Raw genomic sequence first — 18227 nt, 5'->3', positions numbered from 1 at the left:
GAAGAAGAAGAAGAAGAAGAAGAAGAAGAAGAAGAAGAAGAAGAAGAGGAGGAGGAGGAGGAGGAGGAGGAGGAGGAGGAGGAGAATGAATGAATGAATGAATGAAAGAAAAGAAAAACACAGGCAGTGAATGTGGGAGGGAAATGTTTAGGGGATTCCACAGGAGAGCAGGAGGGAAGAGTTTGAGTGGCTATAATGGGGATACATTATATGAATGTGTGAAATTGTTAAAGTACATTTTAAAAAGCTAGTACTAAGTATTTGTGATAGGATAGTTCGGTGTCTTGACTGTGGAGGTATGCACATGCATGCACATAGAAATAAATGTAAACATAAGACCCAGGAACCAGTTGACTACATAAATGCCTGTTTTAGTCAAAGAATTATTTGCACCCTGGTCTTGATGGTGCGTGCTGGAACAAGATAATAATTTGAGGCCAGCCTAGGCAACATATTCTCTCAAAAACAGAAAGAAACAAGAAAGGGGAATTATTTGCAAATGTGTTTTTCAGTTTCCAAACATTACCAGGGTACACAGGGGGCTTTTTCCTGTGTAAATTATGATCTTTCATTATGGCTTTAATATCCATTCTTTGAAAGACCTTAGGTTTTCTCTGTGCCTCAGCATGTAGCCAGTGTTTGTAGGTGTTTCCTACATGACTGACATGAATATGTATTCTTTAACAGTCCAATTCAGTGTTTGGCGTCACTCTGTCCTTGATTTTACTTGTGGTCTAAATTTTCATGATCCTTACCAATATTTGGTCTGGTTGACCTAACAGTTATGTAGTGAAACATTTCTCCTTGATCATAAATGTCATTTCCTCATTGATCTGCTAGTTTTTACTGTGTAATTTTTGGCTATTTAACTACAGCTGATTCAAAATCATTATTTTCCAGATGCATTCTCACATAATACGCTGTGCTGCCCCTCCCCCCTTTTGCAGCAGCCTCTTTGCATATAATTGCTCCAGTAGTCAAGGACTCTTTAGTCCTTGTCAACTCTTTAATCTTTTTTGTGTGGTGAATCTGTTCATAGTGAAAATTCATGCTCCTCACAGTCCAGAAGGCAGTCTTTCACTGTCAGTTCCCTAGCTCTCTCTAAGCATCTACTTCCTCAAAGATGAGCCACTGCAGTGTCCTGGTTGTGATGCAGTCTCTGCTTTCAAACCCTTGGCCACATACAGGCCTGAGATCTCATCTTCTCCATGAAAGTCTCAGAAGTAAAGCTTTCATTTTATTAAGACTGGCTGCTACCGTTCATCCCCTCGCTTGTCCCTAACCTCCGCCAGCATATTCACTGCCTACTTAACTGCTGACTGTTGGTTTGGGTTTTTAGTGGTGACCTCTAGAAATTCTCCTAGCTGATTCAGGTGTGTGTTTTGAAGAAGGTTGGTTCTACTTTCTTCAATGTTTCTGGACATTTGTGATCTATGTTGGAGAGACATAGTGATAGTGAGCTGGCATGGTTCTGGGTTCTGGGTTCTAGCCTAAGAATAGGAGTGTGCTGTTCAGCAACCACTGTTTTGCCCTTCCTGGAATATGGCATCATACAAATTACATCAGTGCTTGATGTTTGAATGGATGTTGGCTACCTGTTTGAGTGGCAGAGCCCAAAGAGAGCTGCCTGCCTGTGTGTTTTTTCCTGTTTCTGAGCCATTTGAATTCAGTGTCAAAGCCTGGTCCTTAGAACACCAAGATTTATTTATAAATTTGAGAATTGTGAGTTGGTAGTTGTAATAAGTAGCTTTTACGTCTTACTGTTGCTCAACCAATGCTGAGCGAGGCTTGTTTTCAATATTATGAAGTTTTTATTTTATTTTATCTTATATTTATATGTCATGTCAACATACATATATGTGTCCCATGAGTGTGCCTGGTCCCCTAGGAGATGATAAGAGAGCATTGGATCCCCTAGAATGGAGTTGCTGTCAGTTGTAAGTCACCGCACCACTGTGCTAAGAGCCAAGCCTGGGCTCTCTGCAAAAACAAAGGGGCTCTTAACCACTAAGTCCTCTTCCTCTCTAAAAGTATTTTTATGTCTTAAGTTTCCTAATTATATTTAAGACAAGTACCATGGTGACCTTACTTTCATAGAGTACTCTCAAAGCATAAGATTTAATAAGGAATAGGTTTATAAATTATGACAAAACAGTTATAGCATACAGTTGTTAAAAGAGGCATGTGATATGTTTACATACCCTCATTCATGTTTTAAAACCATATTAAAGATCATTTATCTTTTTATTATTCCCACACCTCTGTTTTTGGATCTTCTAAATATAAAAGTAAAACAGCTAGAATCCACCAGAAGCTTTAAAACATTTCACAACTCAGAACCCATTGCCTCTCAGCAGTGCCCCTCCAGTCACGTCAAGCATGGGCCCCTGAGCTCCACTCAGGCTCGTCCACAAAGCACTGAGTCCTGGTTTTGCCATGAATGTCTGTATTTTCTGTTATAAACTCTTTTTATTTTTAGTCTAATGATTATTTTCATGTACATAAAGAAAGAAACAAGAATGCTTGAAGCAGTGACGTGGACTCTGTCTAATAAAAACTGTATCCACTTATAGCAACTTTGCATTTCCTCCTAGGTCACCTTCCGAACAAGGATCTATCACTGTAATATCAACAGCCAAGGTGTGATCTGCCTGGATATCCTCAAGGACAACTGGAGTCCAGCCCTGACCATCTCGAAAGTCCTCCTGTCCATCTGCTCACTCCTGACAGACTGCAACCCTGGTGAGTGTGCCTGGGGCTGGTTTCCAGGTTGGAGCAGGGCACGGCTGCCTTGGAACCTGTTGCCACTGCTAGCTCTATTATTTACCCCCAAAAAATTAAAATGTGATTAAAAAAATTAATGAGTAATCATTTAAAATGAGTAAAATGTATTTTTAGAATGCATTAAATTCTTCTGCCAAATAATGAGAAGAATTCAAGTTGAATAGCTTAATCTTTAATTATACACCAATAGACATGTTAATTTAAGAAATGTGGGCTATTAAAACCTTATGACAGCCAACGCAGCACTGCACAGATGTGCTTTCAGGGCGGCAGCAGCTGTGCATCCTGGTAAGCTGTTAGCAAAAGCTGCTGGGCCTGAGTTGGGAAGCAGGGCCGGCCAGGAAGCCAGCATGGCCCGCCCAGGTTCTTAGCCCTTACATCTTCCTCTGCTATGATCATGTGCCTTTGACAACTCTATTTTAGCTACGAGAAAAGCCAGCAGTGGGTTGTGTTCATACTTGGGATGACACCGGAAAATACAGAAATCCCAGAATAGATTTCACTCATGTTCTCCATGAAACTTGCTTAGTTTGGTACTTTATTAGTTGCAGTGAAATCCCATCTTCCATGGAAGGCTGTTGTGAAATATTTTTAATTAGTAAAGTCCAATCAGGTGACACTAAATGAGGTTGACTGTGCTGCAGGCACTCCTAGCAGTGCCATTGCTGTCTGTCTCATGCATTACTTCACTTAGAGGCGATGTTGCAAAAAGGCTTTCTTTGTTGTTGCTTTTATTTTGATGATTTCTGTGAGCATCTGCATTTAGAACAGGTACCCTGAACTCATCTACCTTTGTCTAGAGAACACTGTCAGTAACTCAGCACTGTGAGAATCAGGGGATGAAATTTTTGTAGTTTGGTTAATTGGTTAGGTTTGATATGTCTCAGAAAATTAGACCCGTTGTCTATAAAGGTTAAACTCATCCCTGACCGAAGGAAGGTCTCATCTGAGCCAGGGATGGTGGCATACAGCTGCAGTGCCAGCACTCACTTGGGAGTCTGGGCAGGACTGAAAGTTTGAGGGTAGCCTGAGCTACATAGTGAGACCCAGCTTGTCCTCTCAAAAGAAGTAATACATGTTTAAAATACTGCTGTTCAATAGGAATAAGAAGTCAGAAAATAATAATGGTCCTTAAAAGATGAGCAGCATTTGTGATAAGAGACTAGGAAAAGGGCTGGAGAGATTTCTCAGTGGTTAAGAGCTCTTCCAGGGGACCCTGTTTTGGTTCCCAGCACCGACATGGCAGTTTATGACCACCTATAACTCCAATTCCAAGGGATCCACATCTTCTTCTGGCCTCCAACCCCTCTACAATCCTTTCCAACTCCCTTCCCAGCTTCATATCCTTTAAAAAAAAAAAAAACTAAGCCACTGAGTATAAATAGTGTTGTCCATATGCACATGATTGCTATAAAACAAGCCAGCTAACTAGAAACAAAAACCCAAAACAGACAAATGAATAAAAACTTCAAAATATGCAATAGAGCCTCACTGCTCTCCCCAGCCTGCCCAGGGCTGGGTTTATAGGGGTGTGCCTCTACACTTGGCTCAGAACCTAACATTTGTATGTGCAGAGTAATCACTTGAGAACACCGAGTTTGAAGGTCACAGAATCCCATGGAAGTTGTAACTCTCTTCCTTAGTGCCACCCTCTGCTTGGAAATCCATTAACCCAGCATTTGCTTTTCCGTGGATCAAAATTTTTTGAAAGAGACACCATAAATTATGAGAAGAGGATGAAAATGAAGAGATCAGGCCAGGATGGTACACTGGCCTTACACAATCCAGAGCATTGCCACAGTGGCTGCTGTGGGGTGTGAGGCTTTGGTCTTGTGTGGTGCTAAGCTCACCTACTTTCCTCCCTACGCTGGCTCCCGTGATGGGAGCCATTTATACATGGTACACGGCAGAATCATCAGAGAAGCTGGGAAAGAAGCCTAGTTTTTACTACTTGTCTAGCTTTAAAGGCCAGCAATATCTTTCGTAAGAAAAAGTGTAAGGTTGAAGAGATGGCCCAATAGTTAAGAACATGTGTTGCTCTTGCAGAGAACCCACATGGTAGCTCATAACTGTCCTAACTCCAGTTGCAAGAAATCCAAAGGCACACATGTGGTATACATTCATGATACAGGCAAAACATCCATACAGATAAATAAATACATATATGATAAAGAAGATAAAAACCAAGTGCTCAGTTCAGAGTATAGGAAGAACACAACTCAGTAGAGCAGAGGCAGGTGGAGTGTCAGCCACCCTGTTCCCTCAGGGCACATTTATGTGAGGGAGATATCCATGCTGTCTCCAGTGTCAGTCAGCCTTACTCAGGATGCTTCTGTGGCTGCTAGAATCTGCTCTTCAGTCATGTTGTTGGCCATGCAGAGTTGTGAGTAACCATACATGGGCTGAAGTCAACAGCCTATCTCTAATTGGATAAAAGATTTTAAGTGTGAAATGCTGTTTGGAGGAAGATTTGTTTCCTTAACTGTTTCAGATGATTTAAAATGTCAGTGTTGTAACTAAACACATACCCACCCAAATAAAACTTTTCTTACATTGGCAGCAGCATTTGGGGAGCTCAGGCCCTGAGCAGACTAAGAGTGTAATGTACTTTGGGTTTGGGAATGTTTTGTTTTTTATTTCAATGGTGCCTCCTGTTAAAACTTCTAAGGGGCTAGAGAGGTGACACTTGCTCTTGCAGCCCTCAGGTTCCATTTCTAGTACCTACATGGCAGCTTACAACCAGTAACTCCAGAGGATTTGATGACCTCTTCTAGCCTCTGAAGGCACCAGGCATGCACATGCAAACAAATACTCATGCGCAGAAATAAAAATAATCTGAAAGGTTTTTTTTTTTTTTTTAAGTGAAGTATCATTTGAAAGTCAGTGTTCACTTTTCATTGGAGCCTGTTGTTTTGGGAACACAGGTTCAGCCGAATTCAGCACTGTCAGTGACTTACATTGGTGGTCTCAGTGGGTTTAGACAGGCCTCAGTTTCTAATACTGGCTGTGACCTTCTGCTTCTCCCCCAATTCCCTGTATGTTTTCCTGGCCCCTCTCAGGAAAATAGACACAGATTAGCTGTAACTACACATGTTTTATTGTTCTCCCTGTGGCAATACTTTCTAATTTTGTCAGTTTTGAAGTTGTTTGCATTAAAAAGCTCTTATATCTGAACTTAGTATTAAAATTCTACTGATTATTTTTTAGAAGACATTCTCCTAGAGTTATCCACCAAGAAATCACCACTTATGTGTTTTTAGATTCTTTTATTATTTTATGCTTTCGCTTTATTTTAGTGCTAGGGACAGAGCCCAGGCCTCCAACATGCTGGCAATGATGACTTGGTATCAATGTTGGATATGCCAGATCCCCAAGTACTGACTCATACATTCTCTAAAACTGAGGTCTTCTCTACCAGTCCAGTCTCTTCAGATATTAAATGTAATGCTGTGCTAGTGTCTTAGATGTTTTTTTCTTCCAAATTATCCTAACCTTTGTTCTGAAGTTCACTAGGGAATTGGGCAAAAGTATCAGAGCTGTACATTTGGCCACTGTTAGTGGAAGACACTGAAAACACAACTAGAAACAGTGAGAGAGTGTATAGAGGGACACTCTGCAATCCCAGTCTTAGAGGGGTGAAGCAGGAGGACTGCCAGTTTGTAGCCAGCCAAAGCTGCATAATGAGGCTGTATAGGAAAAAAATTAAAAGAAAGGAAGAAAAATGAGAAAGGAACACAGATCCTCAATATAAAAAAAAGCTCTGTGTGTGCGCGTGCGTGCGTGCGTGCGTGCGTGCGTGCGTGTGTGTGTGTGTGTGTGTGTGTTGTATAATGTATGGGTGTTGGTCTGCATGTATATGTACTCTGTGTATGCACGGTGCCCTTGGAGGTCAATAAAAGGGTATCATATTCCCTGGGACTAGAGTTACAGATGGTTGTGAGCTACCTTTGTGGGTGCTAGGAACTGAACCTCTTCCTCTAGAAGGGCAGCCAGTGCTCGTAACCACTGAGCCATCTGTCCAGCCCTTTATCTTATTTTTTGGCACAGGCTCTCTCACTGAATCTGGAGGTCACTGTTTGAGCTAGATATGTGATCACCAAGCCCTGGAATCCACCTGTCTGCTGTCCCCACTTAGTGCTGGGATTATAGGTACCTGGTAGTGTGGCAGCTTTTATGTTGTAGAGGGCCAGAACCCAGATCCTCATGCTTTCACAGCAAATACCTTACCACTGAGCATCTCTCCAGGCTCCTCTGGTTATTCCAGGAGAGTGTTAGTCATGGGAGGGACTCTGGCCAGCTAAAGCGTATTGAGCATGGTTCTGGCAGGCCTTGCCTTCCTCCCCCATTCTCACTGTCTTCTAAAAACTGTTAGATTACAGTTTTTTTAAGCCCAACATTCATAGCTTTTTTATTTCTATATATGGATATTAAATACTGTACATACTGTACATTAAACAGAAAACCAGACTTCACATCTATCACATCTTCCATCTTCTTTTTAAATAGATTACATTTCTAAAGCTAGCCACCAAGGTCTGTTCCCTTATTTGGCCACTTCCTCCTCCTAAGGCTGACTACCAAGGTCCAGCTATCAAAGTATTGAAGTCCAGCAATCTAAAGAAAAGCCCCCTTTGTCTTACATAATTAACATAACAATTAAAATTAAACACCTCATTCTGACACAGGGCTTCCCTTTATAAACTGCCATTGTCCTATGTGTCATATCCGCCTCCTCTCGCTCCAGAGATAGTCCTTTGTCCCTCTGGGACAAATACCCCTGCCCCCTCTCCCTTGTTTCCTTCCCCTTTTCCCTCATCCTCTATCTCCTGTCTTTGTCTCTTATTCCCTGTCCTCTTTTCCTCTGGGACAAATAAATCTCCTTTGTGCTAAGAATTTTATCTTAGGGGTCCTGAGCTAAGACCATTTCTTACAGTTATTACTTCTGAAGTATTACTTCTGGAATATGTGACAACTGTACATTGAACAGTACCTAGTTGGAAGCTATATGGCTTTGGACTTGAATGACTTATAATGGGCACGTTCTACACACATCGCCCATCATCTCTGTAGAGCTCTGAGTCTCCTGAGGATTGAAAGTGCAATCTAATACACAGTATAGGATATAGCGGGGTCTAACACACAGTGTGAGATATAGTAGGGTGTAACGCACAGTGTGAGATACAGTGGGGTCTAACACACAGTGTAAGATATAGCAGAGTCTCATACACAGTGTAAGATATAGTGGGGTTTCATATACAATGTAAGATGGTTTGTTGTCCACGTCTAAGCCATTGCCCTGACCTTCTCTGCATTCATGCCTGACTTCTCTAAAACTCATCGGGACATGCCCTTTGTATGTCTTTTCAGCAAACCTTGTAATTCCCCTCGTATCACACGGTGTCACACAGATGGTGACCATATCACAGTTAATCCTTTACATGTTAAAAGGAGTGAAGTGAGAGAAACCAGCTTATAGTGAGTTTGGAAGTTGTCAGGAATATTGGAGTCCTGGTCTGGTTCTCACTAACAAGCTGCTGACCTTAGGTAAATAGATGCCCTCATTGATGAGTTGAAGGCTGCACTTTTGACCCTGCCTCGCAGTATCACTGTGTGAAAACAAATGGTATATATAGACCTCTGTAAACACTTTGAAAATTCTGAGTATCATGGAATGAAATGTATACAACAAAAAGCCCATCCTAGCTGTGGGAGATTAGATGAACAGGCCTTTGTCATCCATAAAACAGCTATTTTGTTGCCTTTGTAATATCTTCAACACTACATTCAAACAGCTTTGTCCTAGATTTATGAGTCTGCAGTATTCGTGTGTGATGGATTTTTATCATCAATAAGGAAAATGAAGAGAAAGAATGAATTATAAGTCAAATTTGATTATTGCATTTTGCCTTTAACTGATAAGCCTGTGTTCTAGGTCATTTAAATATTTAGGATAATCCTATCAACTACAAATTAATTATAAATCTGCTTCTCTTTTCTTACCACCAACTATAAGCAAATTGCCCGTCGTGTAGTGTCCTCTGATTGAGTGGACACACAGAAGCAAAGGAACCCAGTTGACATACCTGCTTTACACAGCTACAACAGTAGATGTTGGAAAGCAAGCAGCCCAACACAAAGAAGAACCACACGATGAGCCCTGTAGTGTCCTGGCTTCATGCCTACGGTGGTATTCAGGCTGCAGTTTGGCAGAGAAAACTGGAGAGAACCCACTGGTCTCTTCTGACCTAAGGACATACAAGCTTGGGAAACCCAGGTAGCAAGAGTGGCACCAAGCCCCAGTACAGGGAGCAATACACAGTTCTCTCCCAAGCTCTGTTCGCTCCAGACTTCGGTTAAATCTCTTTGGAGCCTTCAGATACCTTCAGTCCTAACAGCACACAAAACTAACTGTGAACTCTACAGATCCACCCTACCAGCACTTCAGTGCAGCTCTGGAGAATCAAATGGCGCCTAAACAAGACTTGTTGAAATAAAGTGCATAACATTATAAAGTGTGCTTGGGGAAGGTCCTTCCTGAGTTCATTCTCTAGGACCCATGTGGTGGAAGGAAAGACTGATACCTGAACAGCATCGTCTGACCCCCACATGTGGGCTGTGTCATATGTTCACCCATACATACATATCACACAGAGGTAAATAAATACTTTTTAAGGAAAATAAAAGGGGTTTGGGGATTTAACTCAGTGGTAGAGTGCTTTCCTAGCAAGCACAAGGTCCTGGAATCAGTCCTCAGCTTTGGAAAGAAAAAGAAAGAATGAATGAATGAATGAATGAATGAATGAATGAATGAATGAATGAATGAATGAATGAATGAAAAAGAAAGAGAAAGAAAGAAAGAAAGAGAGAGAGAAAGAAAAAAGAAAGAACGAGAAGAAAGAAAGGAAAGAAAGAAGAAAGAAAAGAGAACAAAGAAAGAAAAAGGAAGATTGAAAGAAAGAGAAAGAAGAAAGAAGGAAAGAAAGAAGGAAGAAAGGAAGGAAGGAAGGAAAGAAGGATGAAGGAAAGAAAGAAAGAAAGAAAGAAAGAAAGAAAGAAGAAAGAAAGAAAGAAAAAGAAAGAAAGAAAGAAAGAAAAGAAAATAGAGAAAGAAGGAAGAAAGGAAGGAAAGGACAAAAGTCTCCTTGCTTAGTGACCAGCCAAATAATCACCAAGCAACTTAAAAAAACAGGAAACATAATTCAGAGCCAAAAGAAAACAAATGAAGAAAAGGCTAGCGTTAGATTTTAGTTGGTTATAAAAGCAAGTTTTGCAGAAACATTATTGTAATTTCCAGTTCATATTTAAGTATAAATTGTTCTTTTTTTAATTTTTATTTTTCTTTTTAGTTACAATTTGTTAACTCTGTGTCCCAGCTGTATCCTGCTCCCTCATTCCCTCCCCCTACCCAAATCCCTCCCTGGTCTCCTCCCTGCCCCTTTCCAAGTCCACTGATAGGGGAGGACCTCGTCCTCTTTCATTTGATCCTGTTTTATCAAGTATCTTCAAGACTGGCTGCAAAGTCCTCCTCTGTGGCATAACAGGACTGCTCCTCCCCTGAGGTGGGGGGGGGGGAGGTCAAAGAGCCTGGCCTTGAGATACTGTTAGAAATAGTCCTTGTTCCCCTTACTTTGGAAAACTACTTGGTTACGGAGCTACCACGGGCCACATCCGAGCAGAAGTTCTATGTTGTATACATAGATGGTCCTTGGTTGAGTGTCAGTCTCAGAAAAGACCCTGTGCCCAGATATATTTGGTACTTGTAGAGCTCCTATCCTTTTCATATCATACTAACTCCCCTTCTTTCATATGATTCCCTGCACTCTGCCAAGGTTTGGTTATGAGTCTTAGTGTCTGCTTTGAAACACTGCTAGGTAGAGTCTTTCAGATGCCTTTTACGGTAGACTCCTGTCATACATTCAATGCACATCCCATTTGTCTTTCTAAATGAGGATTGATCATCTTCACCCATGTCCACTTTCTTGATTATCTTCTTTAGGTGTGTAGATTTCATTATGTTTATCATATCTTGTAGGTCTATATACGCGAGTATATACCAAGTTTGTCTTTCTCCTTCTGGGATACTTCACTCAGAATGATCTTTTCTACATCCCACCATTTGCCTGCAAATTTCATGATTTCCTCCTTTTTGATTGCTGAGTAATATTCCATTGTGTAAAAATACCACAATTTCTGTATCCATTCCTCCGTTGATGGACATCTGGGTTGTTTCCAAGTTCTGGCTATTACAAATAAAGCTGCTACAAACATGGTTGAACAAATGTCCTTTTTGTGTTCTTGAGCAAATTTTGGGTATATACCTAGGAGTGGTATAGCTGGGTCTTGAGGAAGCACTATTCCTAATTGTCTTAGAAAGCGCCAAATTGACTTCCAGAGTGGTTGTACCAGTTTACATTCCCGCCAGCAATGGAGGAGGGTTCCCCTTTCACCACAACTTCTCCAGCATGTGTTGTCACTTGAGTTTTTCATCTTGGCCATTCTGATGGGTATAAGGTAAAATCTCAAGGTTGTTTTGATTCGCATTTCCCTAATGGCTAATGAGGTTGAGCATTTCTTTAAGTGTTTCTCTGCCATTTGATGTTCCTCTTTTGAGAATTCTCTGTTTAGCTCCGTTCCGCATTTTTTAATGGGATTACTTGGTTTGTTGCTTTTCTGCTTCTTTAGTTCTTTATATATACTGGATATTAGCCCTCTGTCAGATAAAGGGTTGGTGAAGATTCTTTCCCAATCTGTAGGCAGTCGTTTTGTTTTGATGACAGTGTCACACCAAGGTACTTTATGTTATTAGTGGCTATTGTGAAGGGTGTTGTTTCCCTAATTTCTTTCTCAGCCTTTTTGTCTTTGGTATACAAGAGGGCTTCTGATTTTTTTGAGTTGATTTTGTATCCTGTCACTTTGCTGAAGGTGTTTATCAGCTGAAGAAGTTCTCTGGTTGAATATTTGGGGTCGCTCATGTATACTATCATATCATCTGCAAATAGTGACACTTTGACCTCTTACTTTCCGATTTGTATCCCCTTGATCTCCTTTAGTTGTCTTATTGCTCTGGCTAGGACTTCAAGTACAATGTTGAAGAGATATGGAGAGAGTGGGCAGCCTTGTCTTGTCCCTGATTTCAGTGGGATTGATTTAAGTTTCTCTCCATTGAGTTTGATGTTGGCTATAGGCTTGCTGTATATTGCCTTTACTATCTTTAGGTATGTGCCTTGTATCCCTGATCTCTCCAAGACTTTAAACATAAATGGGTGTTGGACTTTGTCAAATGCTTTTTCAGCATCTAAGGAGATGATCATGTGGATTTTCTCCTTCATTTTGTTTATGTGGTGGATTACATTGATGGATTTCCGTATGTTGAACCACCCTTGCATGCCTGGGATGAAGCCTACTTAGTCATGGTGGATGATATCTTTGATGTGTTCTTGGATTCGGTTTGCAAGTATTTTATTGAGTATTTTTGCATCAATGTTCATAAGAGAGATAGGTCTGAAGTTCTCTTTTTTTGTTGGATCTTTGTGTGGTTTAGGTATCACGGTGACTGTGGCTTCATAGAATGAGTTTGGTAGTGTTCCTTCTGTTTCTATTTTGTGGAATAGTTTGAGGAGAATTGGTGTTAGCGCTTCTTTGAAGGTCTTGTAGAATTCTGCGCTGAAGCCATCTGGTCCAGGGCTTTTTTTGGAGGGGAGACTGTTAATTTCCTTGGGAGATATAGGGCTATTCAGTCTTTCTACCTGATCTTGGCTTAATTTTGGTAGATGGAATCTGTCAAGAAAATTATCCATTTCATTTAGATTTTCAAATTTTGTGCCATATAGGTTTTTGTAGTATGACCTAATAATTGTTTGGATTTCCACAGTGTCTGTAGTTATGTCCCCATTTTCATTTCTGATTTTGCTGATTTGGGTAGTTTCTCTCTGCTTTTTAGTTAGTTTGGCTAAGGGTTTGTCTATCTTGTTGATTTTCTCAAAGAACCAGCTTTTTGTTTCATTGATTCTTTGGATAGTTTTATTTGTTTCTAATTGATTGATTTCAGCCCTGAGTTTAATTATTTCCAGCCGTCTGCTCCTCTTGGGTGTATCTGCTTCTTTTTTTTCTAGGGTTTTCAGTTGGGCCATTAAGTTGTTTGTATCTGATGTTACAAATTTCTTCTTGCAGGCACTTAGTGCTATAAATTTTCCTCTGAGCACTGCTTTCAATGTGTCCCATAAATTTGGGTATGTTGTGCCTTCATTTTCATTGAATTCTAGGAACTCTTTAATTTCTTTCTTTATTTCTTCCTTGACCCAGCTGTCATTGAGTAGTAAGTTGTTCAGTTTCCATGTGCGTGTCGGCTTTTTGTTGTTTCTGTTGTTGTTGATGTCCAGCTTTAGTCCATGGTGGTCAGATAGTATACAAGGGATTATTTCAATCCTTTTGTATCTGTTGAGGCTTGCTTTGTGACCCACTATATGGTCTATTTTGGAGAAGGTTCCATGCAGTGCTGAAAAGAAGGTGTACTCTTGAGTTTGGGTGAAAAGATCTGTAGACGTCTATTAGGTCCATTTGATTTAGGGATTCTGTGAGTGCTTTTATTTTCCTATTGGTGTCTGTCTAGTTGGTCTGTCCCTTGATGAGAGTGGGGTGTTGAAGTCTCCCACTATTAAGGTATTAGGATCAATGTATGATTTAAGCTTTAATAAAGTTTCATTTACGAATGTAGGTGCTCTTGTATTTGGGCATAGATATTCAAGTTGTGATGTCCTCTTGGTGGATTTTTCCTTTGATGAGAATATAGTGGCCCTCCTTATCTTTTTTGATTAACTTTGGATGAAAGTCTATTTTATTAGATATTAGGATGGCTACTCCAGCTTGTTTTCTGGAACCATTTGCTTGAAAAACATTTTTCCAGCCCTTTACTCTGAGGTGGTGTTTATCTTTGTTGCATAGGTGTGTTTCTTTGATGCAACAGAATGTTGGATCCTGTTTCCGCAACCATTCTGTTAGCCTGTGTCTTTTTATTGGTGAGTTGAGTCCATTGATATTGATAGATAGTAGTGACCAATGCATGTTAGTTCCTTTTGTAATGGAGTCGGTGATCTTACCCTGTTTCATTGCTTGTTTTCCTTTCATTTTTGTTGGGATATTATCTGTATGCCCTGTTTTCTTGGGTGAAGTTGTTTTCGTTGGATTGGAGTTTTCCTTCTAGTATCTTCTGTAGGGCTGGTTTGCTGTTTAGATATTGCATAAATTTAGTTTTGTCATGGAATATTTTGTTTTCTCCATCTATATTGATTGAAAGCTTTGCAGGGTATAGTAGTCTGGGTTGACATTTGTGATCTCTTTGAGTCTCCATAATACTTGCCCAGGCCCTTCTGGCTTTCATAGTTTCTGATGAGAAGTCCGGTATGATTCTGATAGGTCTACCTTCATATGTTACTTGGCCTTTTTCCCCTGCTGCTTTTAATATCTTTTCTTTGTTCTGTAGATTTAGTGCTTTGACTATGATGTGACGTGATGTGTTTCTTTTCTGGTCTAGTCTATTTGGAGTTCTGTAGGCCTCTTGTATATTTATTGACATCTCTTTCTTTAAGTTGGGAAAATTTTCTTCTATGATTTTCTTGAAAATATTTTCTGGACCTTGGAGCCTGGAGTCTTCTTTTTCATCAATTCCTATTATTCTTAGATTTTCATAGCGTCCTTGATTTTTTGGATATTTTGTGATTGGAACTTTTCTGATTTTACTTTTTCTTTGAGAGAAGTATCAATTTCTGCAAGTGTGTCTTCAGCTCCAGAGATTCTCTCTTCCATCTCTTGTATTCTGTTGGTGATGCTTACTTTTGTGGTTCCTGATCTTTTCTCCAAGTTCTCCAGCTCAAGGTTTTTTTCATTTTGTGTTTTCTTTATTGATTCTAATTCTGTTTTCATGCCTTGCACCATTTCTTTCATCTGTTTGAATTTGGATTCCTGTCTCTCTACAATGGTCTCTATTTCCTTGTTCATTTCCTTTTTATATGCCACTAATTTTATCTCTACTTGTGCCTCTATTTGTTTGGCTATGTTTGCCTGTGTTTCTTTAAGGCTTTTGTCTATTTCTTCTTTCTTTACCTCCAATTGACTGGCCTACTCTTTGAAAGATTTGTTCATTTCCTCCTTATGAGCCTCAAATAATTGGGTAAGCATGGCTTTAAGGTCATTTTCCTGTGCTTCTGATGAATTGGAGTATCCATCAATTTTGGGGTTTCCTGGTGAAGTCATGATGTCCTGATTTATGTTGGAAGTGTTCTTTCGCCTACCACTGGCCATTGGCTTATCTGAAACCTTCCCTGTTTGTTTTTGGATTCTGCAGATCAGACTGGTACTGTCTCTCTCTGGCGTCTGGAGAGTTCTTCAGCAAGCTGAGAGAGGTCCCGTGTCCTTAGCGTGTGCTGAGGACTAGCTGTACCTGTGGGAGAAAAGTACGCAGGCGCATACGGGGCAAATGCAAGTGTGTGTGTGTGTGTGTGTGTGTGTGTGTGTGTGTGTGTGTAGGTGTGCGTGGACGTGTATCTCAAGGGACATAGTGATGGCTAATATTGAACCCTTGAGTGTGTGGAAGAGGCTCTGCACTGTATATGTCGCAGACGCTAGTGATGATTGCAGCGCAATTTCTGGCATTAACTGCCTTAACTCCTCAATTAGACCCACAGAGGAGGAACTTCAATGTCCCAAGTGCCCCTCTGTTTCCCAAAGTGGGTATATGGGTGGGAGGGGGTTTGATGCCTGGCTTCTGTTTTAGAAGGACCCAGGATCTGGGGAGCTGCAGATTCTCAAGGGTGCACTCACTTACAGGCAGGTCACTTGGCAGAGATCAGGGTATCCGGGCTCTCTGCTCTCTGGTTTGGCCCTGCTTCTTTGATGTTCTCCGCCAGCTCCGTGCTGCTGTCACTGCCAGGTTATGAGGTCTTGCTGCAGCTGGAGATTTCAAGGTGGTCACGTCAGTAGGGATCAGGGTAACCAGGCTTTCTGTTCTCTGGTTTGGTCCTGGTTAGTCTTAAACTGGAGGGCTGATGTGCCCAGCCAGCTCAGTGCTGCTCCGCAGCCAGGTTAGAAAGTCCCATTCTAACTGGAGACTGGGCTGCTAGTCCAGATGCTTTCTGGAAAGTCCTGGGGTCTCTTCACTGTGCTCTCCCAGCGCCTGTCCCAGCACCTGGTGTGCTTAGCTAGTGTGGCATTTCTGCCTGGTTTTGGTGAGTATATATAGCGTATTCTATGTCACTGTGCGATTGGGCGGGCCATACTGTCAGTGATCGAGATCCTGTGGAGCTAGTATGGTGTCTAGCAGACTTGGGCCCTGGGAGAATGGTGCAGCCGCCACGTGGATCTGGGACTCCGAGACGGGTACTGCTGGCACTTGCTGCTAAAGGGCTTGGAGCTCCGCCTCAGCCGCTGCAGACCCCAGGCAATTATGTCTATGCAGAGAAAGATGATTCCACTGTGCGGAGGAAGAAGGAAGTCTGGGGGAGGGGAGTGCTGCGAGATCAAAGGATCGTTTCTCACCTTCCCCAAACAAGTCTCCGGGTGACCCGAGACCAAAGTTTTCGCCTCCTGCAATGTTCCCTGTTGTTTAGGAAGCCTCACCGTTGTTTTCCTGGGTTAGAGGTCCTTCCACTCACCAATTCAGATGATTAGCACTTCCACAGCTCAGAAACTGTGTGTGCTAGTTGCCGTCTTGGCTCCGCCCTCTATAAATTGTTCTTATCACAAAACATGAAGGCTTAAGGAATGAACTGACTTGTTAACTCAAGACCCAAAATAGCCAGCATCCAGCTCTGCAGCTGCCTCTCTTGGCTCTTGTGGACTTGTGTTGGGCATTGCCCTCAACTGTCGTGGCCTCAATCAAGCTGTGTGAGCAAGTGTATCTAGATGTCCCATGCCCACGCTTCTGTCTCCTCTTATATGTGGCAGTGACTGATAATTTATTCCTGACCTTAGAGTGCCTCTTCCTCCATCGTGAGCAATTAGCAGTGTGTGTCTTTGCTACTTTCTTGGACTGTGTTAATTTTATACAGAACCAGAAAATAAAATAGCACTTTCAGCCTGTGACCCCAGCATTCAGGAAGCCAAGGGAGGCAGGGTGGTGAGTTCCAGACATCCTGAGCTACATAGGGAGATCTTGTCTCCCAAAATAAAATAAAGTAAGTAACACACTTTAGAAGCAAAGGAACCAGAGCTTTAGTAAAGTTGAGGTATGGCATTAGCGAGCCTCTTCCTGCAGGAGGAGGGCCTGTGTTGGCATCCACCCCTGCACCTTGGGAAAATGCAATCCTCCTGTCTTTTTGTATTTTCCTGGTAGACAGCCTGAGTTATTTGCTAGGTTTTGAGTTCTGTTTAAATGTGTCCTATTTATTTTGTACATCACCCCAGAGATCTAAATAGCTTCGTAGGAATCAGCTGAAAGAGAGGGTAGAAACAAACTGAGACCAGGAAGGACACTTTGAGTGGCTGCAGTGTTTTCTTCTTCCCCACTGTCCAGTCTAATGGTTTTAAATGGTTCATAGGTCCTGGGAGTTGTGCTTTTTAAGTAGTTAATAACATTGCCAGCCCCGTGCCATCACCTCACCACTAAGAGTCTATTTACAGTATGGACACAGTGCAGTTGGATGCTACATCTTAGTTATGTATTACGTGACCTCAGTGGGGTTCTCTCCAATCGCCATTTCCTGCTGTCACTATCAATGAAAATAAACACTTTTCCCTTGGAAGAAACTTAGGCTAACCTCTTAGAAATCTAGGGTAGAAACAGCATGTCGGGGCTGTACTTATGTGGACAGTGCCCAGGAGGACCCTGGTTGCTCAGGATCTCCAGTCACTGGAGAAGAATCCAGGGAGTCATGAGATATTGCTCTTCAGGAGCCATGTGGTGACTGTTCTATGTTGTCAGCTTGACTACATCTGTCTGGAATTAACTAAAACCCAAAACTGGATGTACACACCTGTCAGGGATTTTTGTTTAGTTTGAAGTAGTAATATTCTCCTCTAGTCTGAACCTTTGAGGTGAAAGACACACCTCTAATCCAAATATTTTGAGCTGGGAAGACCTACCTCTAATCTAAGCTACACCTTCTTCTGGAAGACTATATAAGGACATGGAAGAAAGAAGCTTACTCTCTTTGCCTGCTTGCTGTTACTAGCAAGTCCATTACTTCTCTGGCATTAAAACCTACTTCTTCAGGATTCCAATGTGTATTAAAGACCAGCTGAGACATCCAGCCTCATGAACTGAGAAACTCCTAGATTCTTGGACTTTTTGTTCCTAGCCATTGTTGGATTAGCTGGACCACAGCCTGTAAGTCATTCTAATAAATCCTCTTTCTATAGATGGGGGATGGGGGAGATTCTATAAGTTTAATTACTCTAGAGAATCCTGAATAAACAAGTCTCAAACCAAGCTGGCCACAGGTCACTGTCAA

At 41.5% G+C, this 18227-nt stretch overlaps 1 protein-coding gene across 2 annotated transcripts in view; it reads left to right on the top strand.

The window, feature by feature from the left end:
- The window catches only part of LOC129670597 (ubiquitin-conjugating enzyme E2 E2), a 285386-nt gene that overhangs the window by 244769 nt on the left and 22390 nt on the right, over positions 1 to 18227 (top strand). For both annotated transcript variants that reach the window (XM_055599169.1, XM_055599168.1), the window contains one exon: positions 2595 to 2742. In XM_055599169.1, the coding sequence (XP_055455144.1) occupies positions 2595 to 2742 (148 nt within the window). The remainder of the gene's footprint in view (positions 1 to 2594; positions 2743 to 18227) is intronic.

Source organism: Psammomys obesus, unplaced genomic scaffold, assembly GCF_907164565.1.
Source record: "Psammomys obesus unplaced genomic scaffold, mPsaObe1.curated_primary_1811, whole genome shotgun sequence".
In the NCBI taxonomy this organism is placed as follows: Eukaryota; Metazoa; Chordata; class Mammalia; order Rodentia; family Muridae; genus Psammomys; species Psammomys obesus.
This window is presented reverse-complemented; position numbering and strand designations above follow the sequence as displayed.